Source organism: Cygnus atratus, chromosome 4 (genome assembly GCF_013377495.2).
Source record: "Cygnus atratus isolate AKBS03 ecotype Queensland, Australia chromosome 4, CAtr_DNAZoo_HiC_assembly, whole genome shotgun sequence".
Lineage (NCBI taxonomy): Eukaryota > Metazoa > Chordata > Aves > Anseriformes > Anatidae > Cygnus > Cygnus atratus.
Genome location: NC_066365.1, coordinates 32,298,996 through 32,326,661, shown reverse-complemented (window position 1 = coordinate 32,326,661; position 27,666 = coordinate 32,298,996). Strand labels below are relative to the sequence as shown.

Here is a 27,666-nt window from a genome sequence, read left to right as displayed (position 1 = left end):
AGGTCACTGCAGAAAGATTTGGTCTCCAGGTGTTGGTCTTCATTGGTCCACAAGTCCCAGTCATTCAAAAGTAGTTCTTCATCACAGTTTCCTAACTAAGGGAACTTTTACATCCTGTGAATGAAAACTGTATGAGTGAATGGCAAACTTCCCTGTTTTGAAAAGGCCCCATCCAAAGAAATCACCGGTATGTTTTTTTCCTTGACTTTGTAACTTGACTGAGGAGATTTAGCTAATTGTACTAAACACCTGTCATCCATCCAGGTTCTTATCTTAGACTATCTGTATGCTCCCCCAGTACTGCCTCTTTCATTGCCCTCTTAGATGAATAAAAATCCGTATTTAAAAAAAAAGTCAAACACGTGAAAAATATTTTACTTGTAACCTCTCGCAATAGGCAAATTGTGAAGATACCTTAATCCACAAAAGCCAGAGATAATTCCTTTGATAAGAGTAAGGACAATCTCTTCTTGTAACTAACTGGGATCTGTTACTGAGATGGTTCTTTGAAGTTGTACCAGTGATAAGAACTCTTCAATGTAGGCATCCATACATCAAGGATGTAATAAACGCACGTATTGGCATTTAAGGTCTAACTGATTAGTCCTGTCTAACCTGATTTGTTATGTGCTTTATGTTTAATTTTAGGCACCAAAGGAAGAAACAAAGGGGAATTTACAAATCTTCAAGGTGTAGCTGCATCTACAAATGGAAAAATATTAATAGCAGACAGTAACAACCAGTGTGTGCAGGTATGAGGATATGCCACTTTCAGTATTCTTCCGTTTCTCCCCCCTACCTTTGCCTTATTTGTATTCCAGGAAAGACAGATTTTGTACTATTCAAGGACATGTAAATTCAGAGAAATCTCAAACTCATCCACTATCATCCCATCTTCTTGACCTGCAGCTATCTTTTTCATATCTGCACTGTATCTAATATGCATATCAGAGTATATTCCTTCCTTATTATGTTTGGCATTGATTGAAGACAGCAAACAGTGCAATAATCTGGAAAAAATGCCCTTTTGTAAATATGATTTTACATTGTAAATTTATCACCCTGTGTTTCAAAATAAATATAGGACAAGGTGTCACAAGTATCATTTCCTAAGTGAGCACAAATACAAAAACAAATGCGTAAATGTCATTTTAAAATGACATTTAGTCTGCTTAATGGATTTTTCTGTCTGGTATCATGATAAAATCTTTTGTGCTAGCATCCCTGACACCTGTGGTTTTGTGGCTACTGTAACCTGTGTGAAAATCAAGCTGTGCTTTCTATTTTGCCTGCCATGTGTTTTTTTTCTTCTTTTCTTTTCTTTTTTTTTTTTCTTTTTGTGTATGTGTGTGTCTTTTAAACCATTTACAATTTGTCATCACTCTTCAGGCTGCCCATGTGGTAGCAATGAACAAGGCAGAAGTTAGTGGTTCGTTCTTAGTATATCAGAACCAGAAAGCCACATGCAGTAACAACTTGTTTTCAGGCCTCTCAAAGAGACAGAGTCAAATATTCATCAGTACCCTCACACTTGGTAATTTGCAGCCACTTCAGAAGAACTTCAGTGTTTAGCTGGTTCAGGGTCGCAAGCAGGGGACTGATTTTTAAGTAGCTAACACATCTCTCAGAAAGTGGTTCAGTACTTATTCTGAAGTTAAATGATTACATACTGAAATTCTCTTTCAGCTTCTGTTCCTATCTCTTCTCAAGTCTAAGTGTTTGACTGTGGCTGAGCCGCTCGTTTTCCTCATTTCTGTTATGGGAATAACACCAATTCTTTCTAACTACCTGAGAGGGACATTGTGAAGTATAATTCACTAATGTTTTTAAATTACTTTGATATCTCTGAAGAAACAGTGCAATGTAAGTGCTGAGAAATTCTTTATTATGAAATCAGGGTCCAGGTGGAGGCCTCTTCTTAAATTAGGCATATCACTTTCAAATACGGATTCTGTAAAGTGCTTCATGTTCCTAACTTTTTCCTTACTACAGTGTTCAGACTTGCTAAAATGTAAGCTTCAAGAAATAGGTGATGTTCTTATGCTGACTTAGTTTTAAAATAAATGTTTTCTGTTACAGATATTTTCCAATGATGGCCAGTTCAAAAGTCGTTTTGGCATAAGAGGAAGGTCTCCTGGCCAGTTGCAACGGCCAACAGGAGTGGCTGTGCATCCCAGTGGTGACATCATTATTGCAGATTATGATAACAAATGGGTTAGCATATTCTCATCAGATGGAAAATTTAAGGTATGAGTTACCATGTGAGCTTTGCTTAGCTTTTTCCTCATTACAAAGGAATGCAATTTTTTTTTTTATTTGTGTGTGTGTGCGCGTGAAGAAACTACATAGTTTGTAACTTAGTCCAAATTCCATTGTTGTAATGTGGAAACAGCCACGTTGTATAATAAATAGGAAGAGGTCACAGCTGTGGTGCCAACGTAATATCAGATAGAGATGATACATTTACTTCTACAGTTCTACACACTGGGTACTTGGATGCCTTTCTGCAACTCACAGTTGAGAATAGCTAATGTAATCAAGTGTAGTTGGACTAGCTTAATAACATCATATCATTAGTATTTTGATTATATAAAAAGGCATGTGTATATATGTATACACACACGGGACAGACATAAAAACTAATGGGAAGTCTTCAGTGACATATGGAAGGGAAATACAAGGTAGCAGACTGATGGTGACTTCCCCTGTTTACTCCATATGTATCAACAAATCAAGTGCATAATTCACATATGGTCCTGCTGGTAATAAATGCAAGGAAAGGCAACCCAGGAGGTTGTTCCAATGCTATAGCATGGTCAGGAGTATTTTATCTGGGGTGATGTGCAATGGGAAAACTGCAGGAAATAATGTCTTAGGCTTCAGAAATGAGAAGTTCTGAGAAGAGTGTGCTTATTTTCATAGCAGCTCTAGTGATTCTTATAGGAGTTAAATAAAAAGACAGTTACTGTACTACACGAATGCTTGCAAACCTGCAGTATTTTTCTTGTTTGGGAGTCAGTTGCAATTCCAGAGAGAATTAAAGGTTGCCTCCATTTGGTGCTGTTCTCTGAATGCATGTTACAAAGTCTGACAATGCATGCTAGAAATAGCCATCTCTAGCAGAGACTAGCAGCACACTGTCTGGTGAGATAAAAAACCTGTAGGGAAATTTCTACCATGGTTACTTAGTTCTAGAGCCTTGTATTGGAGATAAATCACCTGTTTGGCATTTTCCAGCAGCCTAGTGACCAAAAAGCTCAGGTCCTGACATGTTCTCGTGGCTGCCAAGAAATGGCCTTCCTTTATTAGTCTTTGCAAAGTGACAAATGTTATAGCAAATAGCTAGTTTTGCTTGCAGGGTCCTCAGTGACCCCCTTCTGAGAAACAGACACCTGTATGCTTTTAAAAGTATCCAGATCCTATGTAGACTCCAAGCTAAAATAAAACAGTACTAATATGTAATGCAACTGTTAAAAATATTTGCATTTGCAGAGAATACATGATCTTCCTTAAGTAGTTTCCAAAATGTACACAGGAACACTTTGGCTGAAGCCCTTGAATGAAATGAAGATACCAGAAGGAAATACAGATGTAGTTATTTAAGAATCCAAATACTCTGAGTAACTTAAGTGTGGTATAAATAATTATTACCACCTTTAATGTGAGCTGGCTTGATCTGGAAACGGAGGGTGGAGGGTTCATTTTCCTTCCTTCTGCAGACAGGCTGTAAATCCAGCATTTTGGATGGTGTCAGCTGTGGAGGAAAAAGCCGTGGCTCTGGAGGAGCCATGATCCTGCATACTGTACTCTATCAGCAGCGAGAAAAGTATTGAAAAAAATGAATTAAGGTAGTTCCTCTGACACAGAGCCTGGCTTCATTTTTAGTTAATGTTTCTGTTGGACTGCACAAGCTACATGAAGTCGGCAATGTTTGTGTGGGTAATACTAGTGAGTGCATTGGACTTCGTAGTTCCTGGGACTAGGCTGATTAAATGAGAGATGAAACTAACAATATACAATACTACTTTTAGATTTCATACAACAAAATATATTTGTGAGAGAAAAATACAGGATTATTTGCGGAAGCCTGGTATATATGGATGGAAGGTGTAATCATAAAGTTGAAGCACAGGACACAGATATACCAGGTCTAGCCTGTGGGAATCTGGGAAGAGCTGCGTGAATTCTTAGGTGTTGGCAATGGTATTCTTAAGGGGGCTCCGTCAGATTAAACTGGGCAATGCTGGCAAAGATACACAGATAGACAAAGGGATAATGGTGTTTCATCTCTAAGGATTGTGCCTGCAAGACACTGTGCATCATCTGTGATACAAGTGGTCTGCTAGCTGTTAACTCAGCATTATCAGGGGCCTGTGTTGTACTTAATCTGTTCTTTCTGTATTTACTCTCCTTTAGCTTAGCAGCATTTAATAGAGGTGTGAGCCCGGAGGTGGATTTCTCCTGGAGCCAGGCCCAGGCACCTCCCTGATTTCAGAAGCGGGCTGACTCACCCCAGCAGGCCCTGCCAGGCAGAGAAGTGTCACCTTCTTCAGTCGCTGGTGGCAACACAGACAGCGCTCCGTTTTCTCAAGGCTGGGAAGCTGGCATAATGCAGAGCTTGGCAAACCCTAAGCTAAAGTTACACCAAAACATGAGTCTCCTAAAATGAAAGGCTACATTATCCTTTGAACAATAAAGCATCTGATAGGGTCTTAGAAATTGGGGCTTTTCTTTCTGGCTATGTTATGGGTCTCACAGGTGACTACTGATCTTTCATTTCATTTCCTAGTGCTTTATTTTGCTCATGTATAAAAACTGGGTGACAATGCTGGCTTCCTCCGTAAATTACTTTCAAATTGCCTAAGAAAATTGTTATAGAAGATGTCTTAATTGCTAGGCTAAGAGAGAACACATGCTGAAGCAGCAGAATCAGCCTCTGTGTCAGGGGTGGTGTTCACACCTAGTGAAGGAACTGGAGGCTAGGGCCACAAGAAGGATTCGTGGTCCTCTGAGGAGATTTCTTTCTTTCCAGTCTTGAAGGGTCACATCTAAGACAGCCTGTTGTCAGCCAACCACAGCTGTAAATCAAATTAAGACATCATGTTAAGATGGGTGGGAAAAGATGGAAGGAAACACTTTGCCTGTCAGACTTTTATTTCTTCTTGTCTCATTAGAGGGACTAGGAAGGGAGCTGCTTGAAGCTGGCTGCAAGTTTAGATAGGAAAAGTTCTGTGGAGTATGGTATGTGGTCATGGTTCAATTAAGACAGTCAAGTGAATGATAAATCCATTTATCGTGTGAAGTTGCAATGTGTGGTGATGATGCATCTCCATGTTAGGGAAGTTCTGGAACAGGAAGAGGTGTATTTTAAGTCTCTAAATTAATTCCTGACAGTCATGAACAATCATGAACCTTTCTGACAGTAACAAGATTGGTGGAAATGAACTTAAAGCCCCAACACACCTACTGCTTCAGTGGAAAAGTCTGTATATTTATATATATATATATATATACACACATACAGTCTAGCTCATTTTTTTATATAGCCTAGCTCTCTTTTTTTAAAAACCTCTATGAATATCCCGGAGTAGAATATTTTCCATTCTAGTAGAGTGGCTTTATAAACACATATTTGAAAACCAATCTAAATTCATAAGTGCCTATAAAATAAGGGACATAATGTCCTTGACTGAATTCAATTAAACACAGTATTTGTATTAAGGATTCAGATGATTCATTATACTTTATTCATTTCTAATGGCAGAGAAGTCTGAAAATACTTCCATTCATAAACTTAACAGGAGTGACTGGGTTTCATAATACTCCGTTTTAAATAATCAAACCTATAATTCCAAGAAACCTTCTGAAATAAAAATACACAAAGCATATGTTCAGCCAGACCCAGTGATGTGTCATTAGTGTATTTTGATCTAAACTGGAAACAGAGATTCTTAGTATAAAGAACTTCAGGCTCTAGCTGGACATAATTTATTGCTGCCTGCAAATTGTATTTTAAATCCTGGCCCAAGGATAGTGATTTTTATTCCTTTTCTCAGTACTGAGTGCCTGTTATTGTAGTACGTGATTTATTCATGTTTTTTTTTTTTTCATTATTTCTTATGTATTCATATGGTCAGGAAGACACTGTACTCATGAGTCTGAGTCATTTTTCCATAGGAATCATAGAAAGATGGTAAGAAGGTGGTGCAATGCACAGGCAGACAAACACCCAGGCATCCCAGAAGAAAGAAGGGAATATGATTTAATCACCCCAGAGGAAATAAATCTACTGATTTGCATTTGGTTTATGTTGTTGCTTTGTTGTTATGCAAACCTGAATGCATTTTGTAGGTGTGTTCATGTCTTTCCCTTGGTGATCACAGTCATTTTTAATAGTTTTTCCTGGGGATGTTTTAGCATGATTTAATTAGGTATTTTTTGTCTAAATATTGAGCAATTTCTAAGAGCATATGTATCTGAACATAAACCAGACACATGATCGTTGCATGCTAGCTAAGCGTAGTCTTTTAAGCTGCAAGATTTATTCCCTGAGGTTTTCTTTATTTGAGACTGAACAAGGTTGTGTAGTAATGCTTTTGACTTCATACTAGACAGCTTCAGGGAATCTAGATTTCTTTATTTTGGGATGGCTCCTACTTCTACCTGCAACCCCACCCATGAGAATGCATGGTAGAGTAGGAACATGGGGTTTCCTAAGGACAGCTGAGCTTCTTCAGATACTAATGTGGTTATTTGCTTTAAAACCATCTGGGAACTGAGCAAAATGAGTTAGGCAATAGATCTTCTCCATGCCCTGTAATCTGTCATGCCTTGACAGTCATGGACTAAGACAGCTTCAGCCACTCACAGAATCACAGGATGGTTAAAGTAGGAAGGGCCCTTTGGGTCTGTCTGCTCCATACCCCTGCTCCAGCAGGGCCACCCAGAGCAGGGTGCCCAGGACCATGTCCAAGTGACTTCTGAAGATCTCCAAGGAGAAGACCCCACAGCCTCTCTGGGCAGCTTGTGCCAGTGCTCCATCACCCGCACAGATGTGCTTCCTGATGTTCAGAGGGAACCTCCTGTGTAACAGTGTGCGCCCAGTGCCTCTTGTCCTGTCCCTGGGCACCACTGAGAAGAGCCTGGCTCTATCCTCCCTGCATCCTCCCTTCAGGTATTGGTACACATGGAGGAGACCCTCATGAGCCTCCTCTTCTCCTCGCTGAACAGTCCCAGCTCTCCCAGCCTCTCCTCACATGAGAGATGCTCCAGTCCCTTGATCATCTCAGTGGCCCTAAGCCAAACTCTTTCTAATATGTCCACACCTCTCTTGTACTGGGGGGGCCCAGAACTGGACTCAGTACTCCAAGTGTGGCCTCATCAGTGCTGAGCAGAGGGGAAAACTCACCGCTTGCAGCAGGGCAGGAAGATGGACACAGAAGGCAAATGCATCACTTGTTCTAAGTGGTGATCTGTCCCTTCTGCAAAGACAATGTAGTGAAAAATGGTCTTTTCATACAGAATATGAATCTCTTCCTATCTATTTCATTTAAATTCAGTTGGAAACAGGAAATTATGTTTATAGGATATCTCTGACAAATTACTACAGGGTCTGGAAGCTCTGGGATCCATAATTTCAACACAGCCAGGATTGCCTGTCCAGAACAGTAAAAAGGCCAGCAGGAACCTAGACTTTTGGAGCCAATCTGGGAAACTGCTTCCAAATCTGCCCATCATTTAAGCTGCCCATCTCCCCCCTGCCCCTCCCAAACCAGAAAGCAAGTTGCTGTATTCCAAAAACAAAAACTCCAAACAATGTAGTGGTGTTTTTATAACCTTTTTTTTTTTTAATGGAAAGGTCAAAACTCGACTGATTGTACGCAGTTTAAACCAGCTTCTAGAATCTGCCTGGGGGAAAAAAAAAAAAAAAAAAAGAAGAATGGTGAAAAATGTGAAATGGTTTGGGAGGTGATCATAGCATCTTCTTGGGTATACACCTGGGTAGCTCAAGGGTTCTGTGAAGGCGTTGCCTCAATTTCTGCTTGCCCTGGGCTAGGTGGGATGCTGTTGCCTAGAGCCACCCACTATGTAGATCCCCTACTTAGTCCCCATGAGCTTCACCCTGCTTTTTGAGAGGCAGTCAGTGCATATGTCTAGGCCAGTGGTGGCTGCCTGTGTGCTTCTCCTGGAAGGAGAGGTGCTGGCTGTAGCTTCTGTTGGCTTTTCCTGGGGTCTGGAAAAGGTATCTAACATTCACTAGTTCTGGTGTAGGTACCTACAGCTTTCAGTCAGGAGCCATCTGCAGGCTGAGGAAAATCATCTGGTTGCTACCTCCGTTCTGCACATCTATACCATACTCAGCACAGTAGCAACTGAGAGACTTCTAGTAATGTATTGATTTCCGTGAGTCATGTCCGTTACAAGCTCATCTTCCCAGTGTGCTAACAGCCCATCTTCCTCACTGTGCTAACAGGACAATCCGGAATATTCCGGGCTGCTGAGGTGCAGCTTGGAGCTTCCCACAGCTCCTTGCTCTGAGGATGAGCTGTAATTGGTGACAATAATAGAAAGCAGGTCTGACCAAACACAGAACACAAGGCTGAGCTCAACAGTTGCCCCTCTACGTGTAAAAAAAGGAAGAGGAATAATAATAAAAGAGAATAGGAAGGCTAAGCTACAGTCTGACCTGCCATTAGTCCGTTGTAATGCACAAAACCCAATAAAAGGCAATTGCAATCAGCTGTGTAAATACCCATGTATATGTCTAGCCTACTTAAAGAAGTATTTTCATATATATGTATAATTATATTGTAATATCTATTATAATGGCGTATATAAAAACATACATATGTATGTTATGAATATATAACAAGGTATATAAGTTGCCCGTTCCAGTGTTTATACACCTACTAAACAACCTTCTAACATGTTCTGATTTGAGAGCTCTCTACCTTGTCTAAATAACTCACTGTGAGATCCACATTATCTCCACTGAAGGATATATATATACATATTTTTTTTCCATTGGTACAATATTGTATACAGTTCCTTTCCTGTTCCTGGCAGATGTTTTTGGTAGACAACAAGTCCTATTTAAAGTGACGGAAATAATTTTATTTCACCTAAGATAGGACCAAACTGTGATTTCTTTAGTGTTTCAGAAATTACCTCATTTGCAGTTTGGCAGCATGATCCTACCTCCTTTGCAGTTTTCAGCTGACACTTTAAGTGTCTAAGCAGTCCCAGGTAGATCTGGTGGAAGACGACATGGAGATTAATGAGGTAGCAGATCTTCCACTCCAGAAAGAACATATAGAAAACAATCTTTCTGCTTGGCTGAAAATATAATGAAGTACACAAAATCAGTTGAAAAAGCAATCACTTTCTTCTGGCAAAATTTTGACGACAAAAATTTCTCTCCATGCTACTGTGTGTCTATAATACAGGACATCTTTGAACAGTACTAACTTACTTCTATCATGTTAATGTATTTTCCTGTTCTGTGTTTTCCCTTTTAGGCCAAAATTGGGTCTGGAAAGCTCATGGGCCCTAAAGGCGTTTCTGTGGATCGTAATGGGCACATCATTGTGGTGGACAATAAAGCTTGCTGCGTGTTCATCTTCCAGCCAAATGGGAAAATAGTCACCAGGTTCGGCAGCCGAGGAAATGGTGACAAGCAGTTTGCAGGTACACTTGATGGTAATATGTAAATCCCCTTTTCTTGCCTCTTCTGCTCACATTTGCATGATGTTTGAGCATGTTGAAGAAGCTATATCCTACTCATTTTTTTCCTGAGCGGGGGAAAGGTTCTACTAAACACACAGCTCCTGTTCACTTCACCATTTGTTTAACTGGCTGAGAAGACTGCAACATCTGTTCCGCAAACGTAGCTGTAATTGGGCTGTTTTATCTACCTTTCTGTGCCCGGAAGCATTTCATATCACTGACCCGAGAACGACTGATCTTAACTAGTGTTTTATAAATGCTTTGCAATGCCCACACTAAGCCGTTCATGATAATCAACTCAGACATCGTGCTTTGTATTTCCTGTGATCAGATACACATTAACCCATGCCCTAAGTAGTGTCATCCCATTAGAAAATAGGCGTAATGGAACAGTGTTAGACTGAGATCAGGAAGACACAGTTATGCAAATGGCAAATGCCAGTCTGGGGAAATTGCCACTTATATATTCAACTGACTACTTGCACATGGTGTCTCTCAATTAGAACATGCAATTAGGTTTAGAGAAAAACAACAAAACTGATATATATTTTGAATGAATAGCGTTTCTTTCAAAATTTGAAATGAAGACACCAAATTATACATGCAGGTCATTTTGCAGGTGTTTGGTCACTTAGAATAAGTAGTTAAAGGCTGGTCTGATGTTTTGACAAGCTCATAGCACAAGAGAGAAATAGCTTAAATGATATAACTGCTCTCATCTGACTTGAGATCTCTTTCAATGTCTCATGGCAAAAGTAAAACTATAATTTATGAAAGCTTTGGCTGTAACACAGCCAAGTGTCACTTGATTCAGGTGCTTTTCTGTTTTCAAGTTATCATTTCTTATGTAAGTTTGCGCACATAGTTCAATAAACAAGAAAACAAAAATGTAGTTTTTCCCTGGCAATATTATTCTAGTTAACTTTTGTATTTATCCTAAAACTTTCTTCCTTGAGAGCTTGTAAGAAGTGAGCGAACAAAGGATAGAAGATTTCATTTAAAACTGTACTTTTTGAGTAGTATTTTCATTTTATATATACAACTTTATCCCTATGCACTGAACCGTCTTAATAAGCGTATTAATATCTATGTAGACATCCATATATAGAGGAAGAGGAAGGAACAAACAGTGCTTACTGATACGATAGCACTAGCTGACAAATGGTTGAACAATAAATGATTTGTTTACAAAAAGGCATGCTGAGCTTTTTTAAACATGAAATGGAATTTCATGTTTCATTTGTTCTTTCAAATTGAGTAATTTGATTTACTCTTTCAAATATGAGTAATTTGAAATGGATAGTCCTATTTGACAGTTTGTTATTCAGAAATCATAGTGATATTTTGATGTATTTATTTGAAAAAATATTTTAGTGATATTATTTTTATTTTTTTTCTTCTTCTGTATTGCAGGTCCTCATTTTGCAGCCGTAAACAGCAACAATGAAATTATCGTTACAGATTTTCATAACCATTCTGTCAAGGTACTGTGAATTAATAGCAGTTTGGAAAGCCTTTTATTATATCATGATACTTTCCTGGGGAAAATATTGTTAAAAACAAAGAGATCGTGCTCGCTATGAGGCCTGATGAGAGGACTGCACATTTGAAGATCTTTGCATGCAGTACATTCCTTAATGGAGATATAATCAGTTGTCTTTGTTTTCACTGTCATGTTCTCTAATTCAATTGCTTAAACATAAGGTATACCTGACATAAATTATATCACTGTGGTTATTTTTGATTAGCTGTCTGCCAAGCCAGTTATTTATTGTTCTTTGGTATTTTAGGTAACTGATAACTACTTTTGAATAGCTAAGTAAAATCTTCCCACTTTTCTAGTAGAATACACGTATATCAAAGTGAAGATACCTGACAGCCTTTAATTCCATATTTATAAACTTTATTATTATAGATCCATTTATAATGTGATAGTCTTAACAACTTCGTAATACATCAATTTTCATCCAGTACATCCTGCACAGGGCAGAACTGTCCACTAGTCTTTACACCCATGGGAAATCCCGACTCATGGCCCATTAAACAGTCGTGGTAAGATAGGGTGGTGTATTTGTTTGTCCCAATAATAAATCAGAACAAGGATGAATGTTGAGATGTCATGTGATGGAAAATTTATGTTACGGAGTTATAGGCCATTTCAGAAATTAGTCACCTGTGTTTGTTTTCAGGACATGACAAACCCTTTCAGTCACTTTCTGCACTCTGCATAGATGCAGCCTCAGTCCAGTTCATCAGTGTAACTAAAATGATAAATTGTGTATGTTTACGTGGAGTATGGAATTTTTGTCTGCCTACTACTGAGCATATACACCTTGATGTCCGTAGTGGTGCTGAATCACCTAGCATTTGAACAGTGATCTTGCTTTTGTATGCTCTTGGAATCGGCGAAGAAATAGTGACTCGTGGTTTGGATTACGACAATGAAGCCAAGACTGTGGCAGGCGCCCTGTCGCAGAGTGTTTACGTGATTTAGCAGCAGGAGGCCTGTGGCTCCATAAATTACCTCTCCACCAGCAGGGCTTACTGTGGTAACAAGAATGCCTGGAGAGAGTTAACAACGAGGGCCAACTAAAATGAACAAAAGCAAGTGAACAGATGTAAGAAATGAGGCATCTCAGTGAATTAAAATGAATTGCATCGCTAATGAGAACAGAGCGTCCTGTCTGTGTCTGGTGTGACTCAAGGGGATAAAAATGTTATTTGTTGCAATTTGGTACTAACTGGAAAAGATTCTTATTTTTGTAGTGTTCTCTAAATCAATGCAGATAATTGTTGACACTTTGGAGAGTTATTTATAAACTGAATCATGCATAATCTTTTGTTAGATGGTGAGGAAAAGAGCAGAGAGTAAACTTTGTTTTAAATAGTGAATACATTTGTAAAAAAATAATCTTCATTCTTATGGCTCCCAAATCCCCTTCCTCCCACCAGTGTCTTGAATTATACATCCTCACTCTGCAAAGCGTTATCTTCCCATGGGCATGGAAAATCCTCCTCAATATAGGCTTCTCTCTCGTTCTGTCACTGACCACCCCATTTTAACCCAGGCAGACAGCAAATTATCTTTGCCTGTTTTTTCTTAATTAGTTGATTTTTTTTCTACTGTTTTTCATCATCTGAGGCATCACCCTGGTGCTTCATTAATTTCCACCCCCAAAGGCTTTCTCTCTGTCCGTTGTGGGTGTTGGAGAAGAGGATGATTTCCTCTCATCTCCCACCTTCTTAGCACCTCGGTGTGTGTTTGGCACTTGTCAGGTCTTTGCATTTTCTTGTTTGGGCCACAGCTGGTCCCTAAGGACACTGCTGGACCTTGTGGCACAGCTGGGCCTGGGTCCAAGATGGATGAAAATAAATGGAGATGGTTATGATATTATGTAAATGAAACATCCTGAATCTCACTTTCTAAATATTTTGGCTTTTTTAATTATGGGAATGCTTCTTATTTTGCTTAGCTTGTTTTCAGGATGTAGGCTGGTGCTGGTATTGTCAGTGAGTTCTTTGTTCTTTAATCATTGTCTGATTTCACCTCATAGTCTCAACTCAAATTTTCATGGTTTGACGCATGTGAACAAAATGAAATGCAAACTTACCAGGTCTTTGAAAATGCAGATGTAAGCAACCCTTGCTACAGTCTTTCTTGCCTTTCCTTGCAATGCAAATAGATCACTCTGCTAAATATTTCTAAAATAAGAGAAAAATAGGAGAACTATAAATGTCCATGCTGAGAAAGGGTGGGGAGGGAGAGAGAGAGGGAGTGAGTACTGGAGGCAGAGAATATTGCTTGGAATTCTTCGATTCCCAATTTTGTTAATAAGTGAACTGGTAGTAGTAGATTAGTAATATTTGATGTGATGCCATTCTTTTTTCTTTCTTTTTTTTTTTTTTTTTTAAACACATACAGGTATTTAACCAAGAGGGCGAATTCATACTGAAGTTTGGATCAAATGGAGAAGGAAATGGACAGTTTAATGCACCAACTGGAGTAGCTGTAGACTCTAATGGAAATATTATTGTAGCAGATTGGGGAAACAGCCGAATACAGGTAGAGACTTGTGTATTTCAAAGGTGCTCGATTAGGAAAACTAATGGATCGATAACTCTGGTCACTAAAGTCTTCAGAATTCCCAAGAAGCAGGACAGCAGCCCTGGAAGTGATGTGGTTTCTAACACAGCCTTTTCTATGCCTCATTGCAGGTCTGAAGTGGTAGTGTACCACTTTTAGAAATGGTAGTGTCAGACCACGGGCTTCCCAGCGTGACTGCTGGCAAGTCTGATGGTTACTTAGACCAAGGCTCTTGTCTCCAAGTAGTTCCCAAAAAGCTATTTGATGAGTTAAAACTTACAAGCTTTACTGAGATTATAGTAATTTATAATAATCATCATAACAGAAGATTGGAGACATGGTGGAAAATACAAAAAAGCAAATTGTCTGTATAGATCCTGAGGCAAATATAGCAGATTTTTATCATCTTTTTAAAATGTTGGAAAAATATTCTGCTTTTATGTTAAGAGAGTTGCACTCTTTTTATCATTCAAGTACTAATCACAAAATTCTTTCCTATTTGCCAAAGAATATCTAATAAGTAACTAAATGTAGACATTAGTTTCACTGAATATGAAAATAAGGGAGCTGCTCGTGAGTTGTTCTCAGGAAGCACTGTCAACAGTGTAAACAAATTCCTGGTTTTCTCTGTGTGGGAACCTAAGATTCATGCTAGCCACAACAGTAAGATTTGTTAGGAAAACAAGGTGTTGGTTGAGTTCCTGATTGAGTTTGATTTATTGTAGCTGGTTATTTTTAGAGCAAGGAACAGCCGAGATGCTTTTTTTATTATTACTCTGTTGCATGTTTAATTCTTGCCGAAGATCCTGGTAGCCTTAATTAGTTCTTTTTAAGAAGGAAATACATTTGTTTATAAACTTGCATATTATGAGAATAACAGATCAGATTCTGCCCATATTTATTCTAGTGTATGTATGTATGCCAACAGTTTGAAAAATAAGAATAGTGGTGTAACTGAAAGCAGATTTTTGTCTGCTAGTTTTCTTTTTTATTCATAACTTTTCTTATGTGCTTTATCACCCCAAAGGTCTTTGATGGAAGCGGATCGTTTTTATCCTACATTAACACCTCTGCTGACCCACTTTATGGCCCCCAAGGTCTGTCCCTTACTTCAGATGGCCACGTTGTAGTTGCAGACTCTGGAAATCACTGCTTCAAGGTCTATCGATACTTACAGTAACAATGAGCTCTGGAGATGGATAATCGTCCACCCGTAAGCAAAAACTGGTCCCAGAGATCCAAGGCAGGATGTCTCCTACTTTGAGTTCATTTTTAATTATGAAGGAGTCTCTTATGGACTTCTCATGTTAATTTCCAAACTTAACCTTGTTTACATAGAACTTGCACCTCTTACGTTCCTCACTCAACTTTTTGTTGTAAGGGTTAATACACAGAATCCTCTTTAACCGAATTCATAGAGACAATGTGATATTAAACACAAACTGCAATTTACGGAACTGGAATTAAGTAGTTAGGCAAAAATGAGAAAAGTTTGGGGAAAAGTCCCCAAAGCTATTTGAAGACTGCGAAAGGTAGCTCCTGTTCAGAGCTTCCAGATTTGAAAAAGTGTCATTGTTATGCATTATTTCACCCAAAGGTGATCCTGGGAATCTTCTAGATCTCATTATCATGGTAGGTATTACACTTTTAACATTCTTGAGTCTTACTATCTATAACAAGTAGGTCCTTTTAGTATAAAGTTAAGTCACACAAAATCAGTCTAGTTCTAACTGTCAGACCTAACACAGCTCAACATTTAGCACTATGAGAATCAATGCAAATTCCCAGCTCCTGTGGGATTAATGAAGGATTGTTTCATGTGCTTGTTCTTCACTCTTCCTCTTGCTCAATGTGCTGGAAGGACTTTGCAGAGACCTGACGTTTCTAAAGCTCTGGAAAAGCTTAATTGTAGTGATACATTAGTGAGAGCTGAATTTCTGTATAACGACAGACCTTTTGACACCAAACTAGTTCATTAGGATCAGGGTTATTACAATGTCAACTCAATTAACCTCATGTGTGCCACTCTTTCGTATGTGTTCATTGCCATGTTTCCTTAAGGCAACTCATTGTATTAACAAATAAAAGAAATGCAGCATCACACAGGACAGAAAGCCAGAGAAGGTACCCCTATGGAGGACCTACATTATACAACCAAAGGAACTGTGGTAAACAGAGGTTGTATAGGAAAGCCAAGGGTTACCAAAGCTATTTCTTTTTACATGAGGAAAAAACGCATTACAAATAAGAATGAATTTGAACCAATTCCTGAAGTCCTTCATCAAAGGGAATTTTGTTAGAGGATAAAATAAGGACTGTGAGATTTGTTCTGATTTGTTTGTATGTATGTATGTATGACTGACCGACAGAAAACAATTTAAAAAGTAAATGTATGTTATTTCAGCAAACTGGAACATATGTATGCCATTTGACAATGGCAGTACTCTGAAAAATGTCCCTCCTCCTTCCTTGCCAGATCTTTCTACTGTGTTCTTTGTTGAAGTATTATCTTAATTGGAAATGCTTACAATCACATGACTTGGTTCTGTTTTTAAAGTTTTTTTTAATTATTTTTAAGTGTGTACTTGTCCTTTTTAAAGGAGTATTGGCTTTACTCTTAATTCTAAATCCAATGGTCACAAGATGAATTGCTACCATAGCCTAATATAGAAACAGTGGTGCTCACTCTTAAACCTCATTCGAGGAGCTGGTGAGCATGCTGCCAATGCCTAAAATAGTTTGGCAAGTAGCATTTTTCTCTTCTAATTTTTAGGGCCTTGAAACAAAAGGGCATTGGGTCAGGAACAGGGGAATGTTTTAAGCATATTTGCAAAATTGAAAGAAACCTTTGTTAAATGACTTATTACAGGTGTTTGTCTTATTTCTAAAAGGTTAAAGCTGTTTCAATCAACTTGAGAAAAAAAAAGAATGGTTTTTTGTAAAGATACGTTTGACTTGTAAAAATGCAGACCCACGAATTCTTAAATGTAGTGTTGTCTATTTCTTTTAATTACTGTTTCTTCTCTTTCCCTTGTTTATTTTTTTTTGCGCATAGAACCAATTTACAAACTCTCGTGCAAAGATAAGTTTCCTTATTTCATTGGAATAAATATTTGTGTGTAAGGCATAAGCTTTGGACTATATAATGCAGCTAAGAAACTGGTGGTAACATTTTTGAAATGTTAAAAATCAAGTCTGTTATTACCAAAAGAAAAAAATAGCCTCTGCTTGAACTGAGTTTGTCCTAAAATTCCTAAGATGATAGTTACCTCAGATATTATACAATAAACTGTCCTATCAAAATTTAACAAAGTTATATATCAAATTTTATGATGATCAAGTAATTTTCTTCTAAGTGTCCTTATAAGCAGCCTTTTGACAATTTCTAACATTGGAATACCCTTAGATGGCTAATTATCAATGAACAAAGGTACATAGCGTTTTAACTATATTGCTTAACAAAAAAAAAAAAAAGAGTTCTGGTTCTTTGAGAGGAAAACAAAAAACATGAAAAATGTACTGTTGCTGTTAGTTATGGATACTACTGATTGACTCTAGTTCCAAATTTTAATTTTCATAATAACATTTTACTAAACTTGCGTGGCTTCCTCTAAAGAAACATTGCCAAATCCTCCATTGCCAGGAACTCTGAGAACCACAGAAATCAGACCCTAACCCATATATCAAAACATATACTTAGGTCTGTACTGTTCCATGCATCTGCTTTACGTGGAGATTTTCAGTTCATTTGACACCGTCCTGCTCATCAGGATTTTACATAGCCTATGTCAACCCTTTGCATCCTGATGAAACGTGGAATTCTGCACACAACCCCCTTTGCTACCGAGCTAACAGCATTAGGGGTGATGTGGGTTTTTTCTTAAGATTGAATAGTGGTTTGGGTTTTCCATCTTATTGATATTTCGGACACCACTAGCACTTAGGGCACTTGAAAAAGGGCACTGATTTGGATTGCCTTCTGATAGATAGCAAATGCTACAAATTACAGTTTCAAATTCAGTGGCATAGGCTATTTCCTTCCAAAGGCTGGCCTTATCTCCCTGGCACAGGAAAACTGAGGAACACGTTGCTTTTGCAGTGTGCTTTTCAAGTCAACTTAGCTAAAATGCTTGGCTTACTAACCTTACAAAGAACAACCAAAGCAGAAATTCTGTTCTAAAAAACCTGGCAGATTGTTTTCTCATTCAATTAAGCGAACGTCAAAATTGCACTACTTGATTTACTGAGTTGTTAGCATTTATTAAAGGCTTTATAGGCATTCTGCTGCCAGATTTCAGGTATAACCAAATGTTCCCTTGACTTCCCTGGAATGCTAATTGACTAGCAGCGCAGCGTGAATGGTGAAAGTATGTGCTTCGTTTAACTAATCTTCAACTCAAAAGTAATCGCAAAAGGTCATCAGATCTTGTGTAATTTGGAGTATTTTAGGACAAACTAGCCAACTGTATTTTCATTATTTTGTGAACAGAATAAGAGGATCTGTTCAGATAGATCCACTACAAATAGTTGGGGATTTTTACCTAGCTTAAAACAGCAGCAACGTAGCTGAATAGGAAAAGGAAAATGGCTTAAGGCAAAGCATTTGTCTAATGTAGACGGAGAGTTATTTATTAGTAAATGCTCTTCTGTTCTGTAAAAGCTAGAGGGTTTTCAATTTTATGTCACTATTTTTTATAATTAAGGATCTAGTGTTGCCATAATGAGAACTATAAGTGCCCAATATGTTGTGTTTGTTATAAAGAAATGACTTCCAGCTGTGGGTGACAGCTAGTTATGAAACCATGGTGTACATTGAGACTTTTCTTGAAGAACTGTGAGCAGTGACTGTTTTGGTCTGTTTGTGGAGAGTGCGCGAAAGGTGTCCGTGCTCCGCAGTAGGAAGGTTCCTAACTGGTTGCGTTATTTGCGATGAATGTACAGCACTTCAGTTGATGTTTGTGAGCAACACGGCCTTAACCCGGACAATTTTGCTTTGGCTTTATGACATAGGAATGTTCCCTAAGCTGCATAGTGTACGGCAGTACCCCCGTTAGAAATCTCTACCAGTTGATACGCTGCAGCTTTCTGGTTCCAAGAGTCTGTCTTTTCTCTTGATTTTTTTTTAAAGCTTTTTGTACATTCCACCTTTGTAAGTCCATTTCATATGTTTTGTGTACATGTAAGTCTTATGTAAGTCTTGCACTCTGTTGAAACTCATGATGATTTTTTTTTTATTGGTGGTGTTTGTTTTTTGTTGTTGTTTTGTTTTGTTTTTAAATCCCTATGAGGCTAAACACAAACTTTGTCTCCTTAAGGTCGAGGATGAAAGATGCGCATCAAAGTGTTTGTGTGTGTGTGTGTGTGTAGTTTTAGCTTCCTGTGTGCCACGGTATTATTGATGCTTTAGCCGACAATAAAAATAAAAAATTACTCTGTCTTGGAAATGTAGGAAAATCAGAGTCAAATGTGTATCTTTACCACGCACAAAAATTTCAAATAATAAAAATAAAGCTTGTTTCCTCTGTTATTCTCGTTGAGATTTTATTTTTCATGTGTTTCATACTCATTGTCCCTAAAAATATCTCCATAATGTAGCAAGATGGGTAATTTTTTTTTGAAAAGGAAACTCTGATACCATAGGTCACAAGCCAAGAAAACTGTAATTACTTCAAAGGTCTTTAGCTTTTATCTAAAAAAAAAAAAGAGTGAAAGAGGAACTTAGATCCTCTTGGGAAGCAGGTGGAGAACTGGGCTTCCTTGTCCTCCATGTTCCAGTTCAGTAATCAAAGGTTCAATGATCAAAATTAACATTTTTATTGGAGAATGCTGCTCTTTACAAGGAAATTTCTGCAGTAAATGGCCAACTGCCTCTCTGGCCTTGCTGTGGTGCTTACTTGAGTTCTGTGCAGAGATGAGCACATGATCTTTTAGAAGTCCTGTGAACAGGAATATGGAATCCTGTTTTCACAAATGAGAAACAATGTCAGGGAAAGCAAGGCCAAAATAGTTTAAAAGGGCACATATATTCTGGGTGCCCATGTTGAGATATCCAAAACCTCTCTCTTTAGGACTGCTAACCACTTATAAATAATTACACGATCAAAACTGTTTCATTGGTCCTTAGGCTAAAATTCTCTTTCACATGCAGCTGCACTGCTCCACAGTTAACTATCCCCATAGTTTTGCTGACAGTTCATGTGAATGGTCCGTAATTTGTACCAGACAAAAATAACTCCCTGAACTGGAACAGTCGATGTAATTTCTATGGACAGATGCTCTCCCCAGGCACCAGCTGTGCTGGTGGAAGAGAGACCCACTGTCTGCTGCTCATCGCTACCTCCAGTTGAAGTTTCCTGACCCTCCCCTGTGTCAGATGAATGTGAAATGCCCCATTACCAAAAAACTAGTAGTTAAGCTACTCATTTCAGCGAGTTGGTAAATGGTTACTTCAGAGGTCTGCTAGCAAAGCGTGGCAGCAGTGATCACTGGTGCAGGGCCAGCTAGCATCTCCCACTGGGTCAGATGTTTGCAGGGAGAATGCCTGTTCACAGGCTGGGAGCCCAAACACTTGCTTGAGCATGAAATGAGGCAGCAGATGCTGTAGACACTGCCCTGTGTGGGTTACTCGTGGGTCGCGTTGCCTCCTGATGCCCTGCCACGTCCCACTGCAGCCTGCTGGGCCCTCAGAGGTGTTGGTATAATCACCGATAGGCAAGCAGCTCCCAAGGCTCCCCTTGTCTTCCAGCCTCCAGCTCCACTGCAACATCTTCTGGTGTCAGTCATATGGATGTCGTGGAAGGTAGCCCACAGGACTCAGAAGGTTTGCTGTTAATTTTCTGGAAATGAATTCATCTGCTAGTCAACTTGAATTCCTTCCTTCTGTTGAAAAAATTAGCTCATGTGAAGACTTCCCTATAGTGCACATATCCAAAAGGAACAAAACCAAAGTACAACAGACAATTTTTGTTCTCCTACTTAACCTTCCTGCCTTCCAACACCACTGTAATGCCTTTTCAAACAGAATTTATGAATGTAATTAAATTACAGAATTTTAAGAGCAAAATGAAGGAGTACAAGATCTGTCTATCTCATGTAAGCATATTTTAACACTGACAAAGCAATGGTCTTTTTCTCCGCCTCAGATCTCAGGAACTGCAAAGCTGTTGCAGCTGGTGCTTAGACATCTCCCTCAGACACTGAGCATAGAAAATTTCAGCCCAAACTGTTAGAACTTGAGAAAATCACACAGAAATGAGAACAAATTTCTAATAGAAAAGCACAGTTATGTGCCAGCCTTCCACAGCATTTCCATCCATTGTCATTTTATATTTAAACATTCACATTTAAACATTCCCAAGCCCATAAAAATGCCAGACCTTTCTGTATTTTAAGAGTGGTTCTTTCACACTCTATTCGGTAACGAAAAACAATCGTCACTGGACAGAGCAGGAGATATTCCTGTGTACTTTCTGTTTGGGACCTCTTCCAGCTGGTCTTTCAAACAAGTTAGTTTTAATTAGAAGACACCGAGGCCTGTGCCCCAAACCAATTCAGATTGCGTGCCCCTCTGGAACACCCTCCCCTTGTGCTCCTCCTCATCTCCCTGCGGCATTTTTAGCTCCAACACCCACTCTGCTCCTCGCATGTGTTGCTTAGAGAAAATCCACGCTGCAACAGGTGCTTTGCAAGTGCCGCAGGAACCTTTTGAGAGGAGCGGAGCTGGGTTTCGTTTCCGGCTGTGAAGGAGCAGGAAGGGGCCAGTGTCCTGGGGGAGAGAAGGGCACAGAGACAGGAGGGAAGCAGCTGCTGCTGGGAGCCCCAGGAAGGGAACCCTTTGAGGGCCGGCCAGAGGAACAGGGAAGCACCCAGACAGAGCAAGAGCCCTCAAAACAGGTGAGGAAGAGTGTTGTCAGATTTCACAGCAGGTTAAGCTGAAAATGTGATGCACAAGGAAGAATAAGAAAACAAGCAGCTTTGTATTTTGTATAAATATTACACTTCATATTAATAATGTCCTTTCTAACTTGCATTTCATTTTTAGCAATACACTGGCGCACACAATGAAAAATGAAACCATTGCTAGGTCTGTGTGGAAGAGAGCTTCAGGTTTCAGGAAAGGGGGCACTTCATAAAAGCGCTGAAAAATATTTATGGGACTACCTGAACATTTCAGCTGGCATGTTTTTATTTGCCTGAACTTAAACTCTACAATTAGTACGGTAGATAGGAACCCCTTGCTGTTACCGTGCTGAGCAATTTCTCAAGACTGCTGCAGCCGAAGGAAGGTAATTACAGCACAACTAATAATTACAATGAACTGTAAGTAATTAACGTTGTTAGAACAGTCATCGCGACGAACAACTGTTTCAGCAACACCAGATGCGCCCAAGACCTTTGCTTCCATATGTTGAGAGGGGTTTCGTTTCCCCACATCCTCCCTCACCAGGCTATGTGTGCGATACGGGTAGTTGTAGGCTACCGTTAGTGTGGCTGCATTTTACATTTGCTGTTGGGCCTGGGAGAAGAAGACATAGTGTGTATGTGGGGCTGCATAGTGCAAAGGCCACAACGTCTTGTCTTGGGGGTGTCGCTACCCAGAGGCACACAGCACATATCCTGCAGGTTTTCAAACCCATGGCTGTAGACAGAGACTCAAAAACAAGGTTGGAGCCAGTGGTGGTGTGCTTTTAAGTATTTTTTAGGCTCTTTATTGTGGAAGTGAATACATTTCAGCAATACAAAGTATATCAAAGATATGGCAATCATATCTGTCAAGAAGATTGCACTTTCCACACAAAATATAAAATGGATGTGCATTGAGAAGTATGGGAAGGGTGAATGTAATTTGTTGGTAAAGCCTGGGCAACGCCATCTGAGGAACTTCATCATGGCCCCTACATCTCAGTAGGCTTTGTAACTTGCACCCGGTGTAACTGACAGCTAGCCAGGAACGAAATCTGTTTCACCTGCCTACGAGGGCATATGATTTCAGATTAAAAAAAAAATAAATAAAAAGTTAACGAACAAATGTGGCATTTTAAATAATTGAGGTAAGTAATAAACTGCTTCGTGGTATTAAAATAGAGGTGGATTTGTTGTACGGCAACTGCTTTATTCAAACGCGAGGCTCTGTTTCTCGGCTGACTCCACAAGGTGCAGAAACCAGGATGTAATTTTACTTTTTTTTTTTTTTCCCTTTTCCCCCCCACGCGATTTCATCCAGCCCCGGCCGGCGCCGCTGACAGGAGCCGGCGGCGGCGGCTGCCCGCGGGCGGCCGGGTCCGGTCGGCAGGCGGCGCTGCGGGCTGCGCAGGCGGCTTCCCGGCGGCCCTTGCCCTGGCGCTGGCGCCCAAATCAAACACAGCCCGGAGGCGGCCATGGTAAGTGGCGGGGCTGCCCTCCTCCTCCTCCTCCTCCTCCTCCTCCTCCTCCTCCTCCTCGCCCCCGCGGCGCCGTTAGCGGGGTGGGGGCCGCTGAGGGGCGCGGGGCGGGCAGGGGCCGTTGTGGCGGGTAACGGCCGCTGCCTGCTGGAGAGGGGCCGTGGGCGGCCGGGTGGAGGGGAGGCTTGCGAAAGCATTAATAATGCTTTTTAAAAATATAGAAAATGTAGTTAGTGAAAGAAAATCTTGTCCGTCTGTGGGAGACTATATCCTAACGTTACTATATCCTAATATTTCTGCCCTTTGCTTCTACTTCAGTCCGTGTTCTTTACAGCTTGGTCACACAGCTGCAGAGAAAAGAAAGGGAAGAAAAACAGCTTTAAAACCGTGACCTTGAAATTAGAAAGCTGAGTGGGAAATTTGAAGACCTAGTAACGGAAAATGCAATTTTATCACCTTTCACATTAGCGTCTACAGGAAGCATGGTTAAATATTATATTTATATTATAAACACAAATATTATAAACACAAAAAGCAAGAGACAATCATTCTTATCTTTTTAAGAGCTATTAAACATTTGGGAAAGTTACTGGGAATTGGCATAAATACATATTTAATCACATTCAAACAAAAAAACAAACTGTTTGGCTACGCCAGGAAACCTTGAGGCTTGAGCTTGATTAGATTGCATGAAAGGTGGCCTCCTAACTTACAGTACAGCTCCAACAGTTTAATATATTGCAGGTGGGTCAGCTTGCTGTAATGATTCTTTGTGAAAGCTCAGGGTTAGCGGTAAGGTATTTAAAAGGATGGCAAATATAACTTAGAGGTATGTAGGTAGGAATTCTGAGCAAATGTTATTTATGCAGATGGCAGAATATGTTTTTTTTTTTTTTTTCCCTGGTCTAGTCAAAGAAAAAAGGGCTGAGTTTTGAGGAGAAGAGAGCTCGCATGATGGAGATCTTTTTTGAAACAGTAAGTCACTTGCTTACAATTGTCCTGCATTTACATCCAGTGGGAAGACAGGCCTTAAAAGGAGGTTAATTGTAGATGAACTGTGTGTATGTTTCTGTGCTTTTTGTTGATGCCCTATGTTGTCCTTGTATAAATTACTGGGACAGGGCTGGATCCGTGTAACTTTGGATCAGGTGGCTGGTCCCCTGATGGAGCCAAGGCGTAAAGATGCGCAGGTGTTGTTAAATGCTCGATGTGCTCCCCAAGGGGGCCAAATCTTCTCATGTTGAGTATGTTACCATAAGAGCAACAGTGAGTGATTAAGAAGGATCTCACTGAGTTTGAGAGGTGGGAGAAATCTCAGTGTTACAAGAGATCAGAGCAGGCCTGAAAGGTCACTGGGGAGAAGAAACCTGGAGATCCAAAAATCAGACGTACAGGTATACTGGTGGGATATGTACGGCATGATGCTATTAAAACAGTTACTGTGACCTTTCAGTGCTTGAGCAACGCAGTGCAGTGCATCTGGTGCAGACAGTCTAACCCGGACTCTGTGTCCTCAAAGGGATTTTCACTCTAATTTGGGCAAAGTTTGGTGACTTTTTGGTGACAAAGAAAAAAAGTCTCGTTCTTTTCTTTGTTACTCTAGAGAGAGCAGTAGTCTTTCTTTTTAATTTCTCAAAATGCCCTAATTCTATTGAGGGATATACATCATATTTCCCTAGCAAAACATAAACATTCAGTTTATTTCCTACTTGCTTTTATTGGCATTGATTTAGTGTAAAAACCATACAGGCTTAGCTGGTGCTGTCATTTGGAGCTGAAGTATCTTTTATGTTTTGCACAGAAAGATGTGTTCCAGTTGAAGGATATAGAGAAGATTGCTCCAAAAGAAAAAGGGATTAGTAAGTATTTACAAAAGTTTTTTCTCTTGAGCCATAAATTATTTTTGGGACAGGTCAAATAGTGTACATTTTCCTGGTTCTGGTTATAGGCTTGTGATTTTAATAGTAATGGGAAAAATGTCTGGAAAGGCAGATAGTGGTCAATGGCAGGGCTGCTGAAGTAACATCAACAGATTTTTCCTATCATGGTTTGCTAATGTTTGCATCACTCAAATTGGATGATAGCGCCAAAATTAGACATTACTGACATGCCACAGCTACCTACAAGTTAACCAGTAAATGGAATGGGATTTTTCACAGGTTCTGAGACACCCAGCATCCAGTGGCTTTCATTCTATGAAATCATTATGTATACTCAAGCGGAGAGCAGATGATTTACATCTCTGTCTGTAATGTCACAAATATCTTGAAATGCCAGTCCAATTGTACATGGTCAATGTTCTGGTGAATTTCAGTATCGCCACCACCCTCCCCCCAAAATGGCTAGATAGCTGTAAAGGGAAGGGGTTTGTCTTTTCAGTGAAAGCATTCCTGATGAGATTGTTGGTTTTCAGTTAGATCCGAGATGATTTTTCTTACACTGTTGAGTTGTTTTATATAGTCCTCATCCTCATTCTGCTTTCTTTTGTGTTCACTGGTAAGAGGGGGAAGGAGAGTGGTGTTTGTGTGGGTGCTGCTGCCCTTCATTAGTGTTATCTGTGTGGCACTATGAGAGTAATGGCTAAAGATGGTTGTTGGGAGAAGTGCAGACACACTGAAAAACATTGCTTTGCCATATTCACATTATGTCAGCAGCTAGCAGAGACATTCATAGAATTGTAATGCTGTCTTGATTGGTCTGTCAAAAAAACTATTGTATACTTAGTTGCAGTTTGCAGGAAGAGGATCTAAAACAGTAAGTATAAGCATTGGAATCTCATATTTAAAAATACAGAGTTTCTAACGCCATTAATACCTTTGAGGAGTCCAAATTCATCTTGCCTCTGAATGTGGAGGCATTTAGTCACTAAGCTTAAGTCCCAGTTCCTCTGAAAAGAAAAACCCTTAGTCCATGGAGACGCTCCTCTACTGCCTATACTGGCATTCAGCATTTAGCTTCCAAAAGATGGGGTGTTTCTGATCGGGGTCCCCATTAGACCCGAAACTGCAAGTCAGACACTGAAAACTGTGAATTAGCTTGAAGGTGTTTGTATTTGCAGCACTTGTGGATGATGAAAACTACTTCCCTCTGCTGAAATGGAATAATTCTTAAAGCAGTGGGTTGTATCCCACATTTGCTACAAAATGAACAATTCCTGCACGTATATAATGTCACAACGACTTTCTGTATTGGAACTGAATAAAATCAAATGTAAAATCTGTCGCTCGTGAGCCTGTATGCAGGTGGGTTTAGTGCCTCTGCTGCTGTTTAATGCGTTGGTAAGCATTGCAAAGTGAGATGTAATCACAGTCCTAATCAAGGAATTGTAAGTTAATCCATGTTATAATTAAGATTGCAAGACAACTTTTCAAATGCCCCCTCATGCGTTTGTTATGCTATTGTACTGTAATAAGTATGTATATTCTGTGATAGCTGTGAGCGGTTTACAAACATCTGGTAGCAGACTGTACTGAATAGCAGCCTTTATGTTGAAACCACTGATTTCAAAGGGATTCATTCTTTGAAGTGAAGCATCAAGCATGGTGTCCTCTTGGAACCTTCCAGATAGCTGACATTACAGTAAATTATTCGTACAGATGACTGTAGATGTTATCTAACTATATTAATAATTCTCCGTGGTTCTGCGGAGGCGCCATGCAGTTCTAATGTGATATTTTTGTTTTTATTAGCTTCAATGTCAGTGAAAGAGATTCTGCAAAGCTTAGTTGACGATGGCATGGTGGACACTGACAGAATTGGAACTTCCAACTATTTTTGGGCTTTTCCAAGTAAAGCTCTTCATGCTAGGAAGCGTAAGTTAGAAGAACTGCAGTCTCAGGTAAATCGGTTTTAAGGAAAGTACTTGGTAACCAGAATTTATTCTTATATCCTCTTGCTCATCTCACTCGCTCTCATGCACGCCCACCCACACACATACCCCTAGTTTCCTGTGAGAATCATTAGGCAGGCATGATAGGATATTCTTTCTCGTTATCTTGATAGCACCCCCAGAAAAGTCTTGGAAGCTAATTTTGCTGGAGCTTGAGAAGACTTTTTGCCACTTGCTGCTGAAAACATGTTGTGTGTGATGCAAAACATCATTTAAGGACTTCCTTTAAATAATTAGGCAACGTATGCTTTTATGTGTCTTATATAGCGTAGGCCATCATGTGGTAATGTTCTAAAAGCCAGGAGAGGTCTGAAATGGATATCCCAAGTAAATGTGGCAGTGGTTTCTACTTAGGGCCGTTGTTCGTTCACATCTGTTCTTATTGATAGCTTAATTAGTGTGCGCTTTTATAATCCAGTACTGCACTTTTATTAGGAGAGAAGAACAAATTGCTCGCTCATGTGATCTCCTTCAGAAGAGCAAGGCATCTTTTGTTGCAACACTGCTGTTTGTTTGATCTGCCTTTACTAGTTTTTAGGAAGTGTCTTTCTTGCTTCTCTTAATTGGAGCGGGAAAGCAGCTATTCA

The 27,666-nt window shown here is 39.6% G+C and overlaps 2 protein-coding genes across 9 annotated transcripts in view; both read left to right on the top strand.

Annotated features, from left to right (window-relative positions):
• TRIM2 (tripartite motif containing 2) overlaps window positions 1-19,336 on the top strand; it is a 71,691-nt gene extending 52,355 nt beyond the window's left edge. For 3 of the 8 annotated variants that reach the window (XM_035551517.2, XM_050710479.1, XM_035551526.2), the window contains 6 exons: window positions 649-752; window positions 2,080-2,247; window positions 9,519-9,687; window positions 11,140-11,210; window positions 13,649-13,789; window positions 14,838-19,336. In XM_035551517.2, coding sequence (XP_035407410.1) covers window positions 649-752; window positions 2,080-2,247; window positions 9,519-9,687; window positions 11,140-11,210; window positions 13,649-13,789; window positions 14,838-14,990 — 806 coding nt within the window. In that variant the 3' untranslated portion in view covers window positions 14,991-19,336. Of the gene's footprint in view, window positions 1-648; window positions 753-2,079; window positions 2,248-9,518; window positions 9,700-11,139; window positions 11,211-13,648; window positions 13,790-14,837 lie in introns of all 8 variants that reach the window. The other 5 variants (XM_035551536.2, XM_050710478.1, XM_050710476.1 and 2 more) reach the window with 3 other exon arrangements.
• A 3,766-nt stretch (window positions 19,337-23,102) lies between these two features.
• Window positions 23,103-27,666, top strand: part of MND1 (meiotic nuclear divisions 1) — a 39,938-nt gene continuing 35,374 nt past the window's right edge. The window contains exons 1-4 of the mRNA XM_035553019.2: window positions 23,103-23,190; window positions 24,100-24,165; window positions 24,992-25,049; window positions 26,880-27,028. Of these exons, the coding sequence (XP_035408912.1) occupies window positions 23,188-23,190; window positions 24,100-24,165; window positions 24,992-25,049; window positions 26,880-27,028 (276 nt within the window). The 5' untranslated portion in view covers window positions 23,103-23,187. The remainder of the gene's footprint in view (window positions 23,191-24,099; window positions 24,166-24,991; window positions 25,050-26,879; window positions 27,029-27,666) is intronic.